Below are 4,895 nucleotides of genomic sequence, written 5' to 3'. Positions count from 1 at the left end.
GGAATGAGGAGGGCCTTTTATTAACAAGGGTTAGACAGACTTTTCAAGTGCCTTTGGGCACACTGACGTATTTTGGTGCGATCTCACAGTAAGAAAGAACTCATCGGGACGCTAAGAGACCAATGAGGGCGCTAAAGCCTCCTGACTAGGTTAACAATCCCAGGAGCAATCCCACCATGGTTCTTGCACCCTGTGTTGCCATAAACTAGTAACAAAGGATTAAGAAACACAAGCTTACTGAATTGCAAGACATTCTAAGAAACAAAGGTCTTTCCAATCACCGATGCTCTAAAGTGACAGCTGCGGATAGGAAATGTCTTTACAACCTGCTACTTGCCTGCTAACTTCCCCTCGTAATTTTACAAACTTGGACCCATTGTAACTCATGTTCTAGAACAGGAGAACGGTCATGGGGGAGAAAACAAAGCTTTCTGAACAAATTCTTCCCCTGGTTTGGGAAGTCCAAGTCTCACAATTCTCTTGGGGAAAAAAAAAAAAAGAATTCCAGTAAGCAGTTCAAATAAACCTGCCTAAATCACTAAATAATTAGTTATATTAATTTTAAAGGCAGAGGAAAACATCGTTTAAATTTATCATACATGATCTTTCACAATACCGTTACAAAAAATAATTAAGTGATATATCAGCTTAATACTGATAATCATATATATCAGTTTAACATATCATGATCCAATGGTTTGCTTTTATTAAAAAACAGTGTACAGAAAATGCTTTGTGCTTTTAGTTTATTCTGCTTGTTCCATCCCTAACATACAAAAATTGGACAATGTAAGGCGTTTGCAAGTAGTGAATATGGATACCCAGGACAGTTCCCAAAACAGGGCTGGCAGGGCCATTCCTAAAGACAATGGCTTTAGACTGCAGGCATCACTGGGGGGTTTTCCAGATAGCCCTGTATCAGGCCTTGAACCCGCGACAGAATAATCTCATTGGATTAAGTGATATATCAGCTTAATACTGATAATCATATATATCAGTTTAACATATCATGATCCAATGGTTTGCTTTTATTAAAAAACAGTGTACAGAAAATGCTTTGTGCTTTTAGTTTATTCTGCTTGTTCCATCCCTAACATACAAAAATATGTAAGGCGATCATTTTTGCAAGTAGTGAATATGGATACCCAGGACAGTTCCCAAAACAGGGCTGGCAGGGCCATTCCTAAAGACAATGGCTTTAGACTGCAGGCATCACTGGGGGGTTTTCCAGATAGCCCTGTATCAGGCCTTGAACCCGCGACAGAATAATCTCATTGGAGCTGCTGCACTCTTCCGGGCCGTACGGTGGGTCAATAGTTAACACCCCCGCCACGCACAGCATTCTTCCCGATTCACCTTCCTCTGTTACCGGGATGTGGTTCGTTTCCAGCCAAGTTTTCAGGTCATTCTTCCGCTTTTCAAGTTCCTGCGGGCTATAGGCCTTGCTTTCCTCAGGCGCAAATATGCAAGAAAGCCGTTGCTTCATTTCGTCGTCCCCTTCTTTCAGTATTTCAACCTCCTGGACAGCATGGCCCAAGACAACCAATACGGACACTTTTTCCTTCTCCAGGAATGTTGCAAGGACAATACTGCCAAGGAAAGAAGGATGTGTGAGTGGCTGTAAGACTGAGAAACACTGGCCATGACTCTTGGAGGTGCGTGCTCATCAGTGTAACCCAGGTACCCAGGATACTGAGTACCCAGCACTCTTGAGAAGCGTGCTGCTCGACCCTGAAAATGCTGGAAATGTGGGGCTTTGCAGGTTACTTCTGGCCTTCAATGTGAAACTGCTCTAGATACTATCAAGTGGATCGTCACTTTAAAAAAGCAAAGTGTACATTAAAATCAGGGCTGGGAACCTTAATATTTTGTGCAGCATTCCCAACCTTGCCGAAGAAACTTAAGTCTTCCAACACTGAAAAAAAAATTATACCTCGAATGCTGAAGGCAGCTAACAACATCAGAACCTCATAATGACAATTTTTTAATATTTAATTATTGATTATTACTAAACAAATAGGGTTTTTTTAATAAGTGTTGCTAGCTTCTAAATGGAAAACTATAGCTTAAGTAATACACAGTATTACACACCACAGCAGGTTCAGGCTCATGTTGTAGCAGCCTTGTTTTTTCCAAAAGGCACTTATATCCCCTAAAACACAGGTAGGAAGGCAGCATTTCTAGGACATCTTCCCCACATAACAACGAAGAGGATTGGAAATTATTTTCTTCCTCTTGTGGGAAGAAAAATTCCAGAATTCGATGCAAGCACTCGGCTAATCTACCGTTGCCACCGTCAGTGGAAGTGCAGTGGGAAACGTGCAGTGAAACATGCCTTGATTTTAGCCTGGGCCATCCCCAGAATCACAGCTGCACGCTCCGTTCCTACCACAATGATAAGCAAGTCCAAGAGAAGATTAACGGATCGGAGCTACTCCAGAGTTGAAGCAACAACCGATTGTTCTGAAACGCATCATAAGCTGGATGTTTTCATTTCTAGCCTCCGTCTCGTGCTCACGTGGGTCAAGCTCACAACCCAAAAAAGTATGAAAAAGCTCTGGCAGCAAGGAACCAAATTTCAGCCTATTCCTTGGTGCGTTCTGCCTTTCAAACCCTGTTTTCAAGTTGCTTTCTTGGGATACTGAGATCTGTGGTACTACTTTCTGCCCAGTGCCCTTGCTGATTTTCCCTGCTTCCTCTCCAAAGCAGCCACTGTGCCCTCACGCGTGTCCGGCTGGAGGGAAAAGCAGGGCATCCGTGTGAGAGCTCTGGACAGAGGATAAGGATTTAAACACCTAAAGCATTAAAAACATTCCCACGCTCCTGCTCTCTTGGTATATTATTAAGAGTAGTCCTAAACACGTGGATATCTTTTAAAGTACTAATCTCAGGTCCACAATAAAGTCAGCATGAATCCAGCTAACACCCATTCCACAGACTTATCAGTCCCTTTGAATGAGACTTCCGTGGACTTCGGTGAACTGGCCTCACCAAGTACAATATTGCTTTCCCTTAGGCCTTGCCAATTAGAAAAACGGGACACAGAGCCCCAGTACACAGTTTTTGCTCCAAGTAAGTTGGCTACAGTCTTGGAATCTTTTCCTGAAAAACTTGTTTACTCTTAGTTTTACAGAAGCAAAAGCTTTGGTACTTACCTGGCAGAAACCGGATCGACTGTTAAGACCCATCCTTCATACTCATGTTTCTCAACGGCAGCAACTTTCACCAGTTTGTTCACATAGGTTTCCCAGTCTAGGGGGCTTTTCCTCTGCCAGTCATTCATGTTTCCTACATCCAGAACCTGGAAAATAACCCGAGCAATTAGCAGAAGCAACGAATCCTTTTGCTTTGCTCTTCACATCAGAACCGAGTTTCCCTCCAGGTAAAGATCTTCCATTCCTCTTATGCACAGTTTGCTTTTTTAAAAGCAAACATTCACACGAGTGGTTTGCGTACTGCTGCAGCTCTGTAACTTCCCACCCAGCTCACTTGGTTTTAAAACCACACAGCGAAGCCTCAAAAATCACTGTTCTGGTAACTTGCCTTAAACATTCCATTTACTCATCTGCCCTCTTACAAACCCTTGGGGATCCCTGTCCCTTGAGGTCATAAGTTTATCGCCTTTGCTCAGCACACTGGCACATCCCTTGTGTCCAAGCCCTTCCACTGCCTGTGGATGAGCGTTATCCACCGGGAACCCGGCTGTATGCCCATCCCTTACGATGGGGTGAGCAGCGAGTGCTGCTCTTCCACCCTCTTCCCCGGACCAGCCGTGCTACCGGTAACAATGGCAAAGCCAGTGCTGTCACGCCTGGGAGTCACACAACCGTTTGTCTCCATCCCAGTATCGCTCCGCCAAAGGGGCAGGAGAAAGATGGGGCAGCGCAGTGTGGGGAAGACAAAGGGCTGGAGGAAATTCCCTTTGTTCCCTCCAGGCTCCCTGACACTGCCACCCTCTCCAGTGCCTGCCTGCTCCCAGCTGCCGCTCCCTGCGGCAGCACAACACCCTCCCCGGCTTCGGAGACAGGGAAACACTCAGATATGGAATGCTTTGTAAATAGGGGTGTGCGTATCGATTACATACTATACGATTATACACTCTGACCGGTGTCTCCGGTCAGAGACACGAGGCCAGGTTGCAGAACAAGGAAGCAGGGCAGCTAGCACTTAAATCCAGCCGGTGCTCTCCTGCCTCGCCTAAATAGGGTTTGCTGACGCTCCTGCCAGTGCTGTGGGGTCGCAGACTTGAGTATGTGAAATCACAGCTCAAGGCTCTTCAAGCAGCCTGTGTGCACACGCAGATGCATGCCGTGCGTGCCCACTCCACGAAAACGTTAAGGTTGTAAGCGTATTGGAAACAGTATGAAGGGTATAGAATGAAATAGTCTTATTTTGCAGGCTTAAGGAGGCCCTTTTTTTTTTTTGTTTCAATTCAACTTCCACAGTGCTAGGGGGATTATTTACAAATGTTAATAATCTGTATTACGTTGTATTTAGCTGCTGGGGCTTTTTTCAGAGTTAATTAGAAAGCAGCATTAGCAAATCTAATTGTTTTCACTGTAAGGGCAAGCAACACGATGGGAAATCTTAGCTGCTGTTTGAAAGAGAAGCGGTGGAAAGAAGGAATGCAGTTTGGGTTTATGTAGTCATGTGCGTCACACGTTTTAGTCGCTTACAGTCTCAATCACTTCCTAACCCGCCACCTTCTGGATCAGGCCCCAGGGCGGTCTGAAGTCCCTCTGGAGCTAAACACTCGGAACACACCCGGGTTGAATACCTGCCAGTCTCAGTCCGCGCTGATTCCCTGTCTCCACTGTTGCTCCTGTCGCTGTGTAACTGTCCTGAGCCAGGACGCCCTGCAGTGTTTGCTCGGCCGTGCCTGGCGCGTACGGGTC

The 4,895-nt window shown here is 45.5% G+C and overlaps 1 protein-coding gene across 1 annotated transcript; it reads right to left on the bottom strand.

Annotated features, from left to right (window-relative positions):
• Positions 1-1,198: 1,198 nt before the first annotated feature.
• GEMIN6 (gem (nuclear organelle) associated protein 6) lies at positions 1,199-3,283 on the bottom strand. Its single transcript, XM_010153287.1, has 2 exons — positions 3,156-3,283; positions 1,199-1,589 (listed from the first exon to the last, which is right to left on the bottom strand). The coding sequence occupies exons 1-2, from the start codon at positions 3,281-3,283 to the stop codon at positions 1,199-1,201; spliced, it is 519 nt and encodes a 172-aa protein (XP_010151589.1).
• Positions 3,284-4,895: the final 1,612 nt, after the last annotated feature.

Source organism: Eurypyga helias, unplaced genomic scaffold, assembly GCF_000690775.1.
Source record: "Eurypyga helias isolate BGI_N326 unplaced genomic scaffold, ASM69077v1 scaffold31416, whole genome shotgun sequence".
In the NCBI taxonomy this organism is placed as follows: Eukaryota; Metazoa; Chordata; class Aves; order Eurypygiformes; family Eurypygidae; genus Eurypyga; species Eurypyga helias.
The sequence above is the reverse complement of the archived record's forward strand: the minus strand, read 5'-3'. Positions and strand labels throughout refer to the sequence as shown.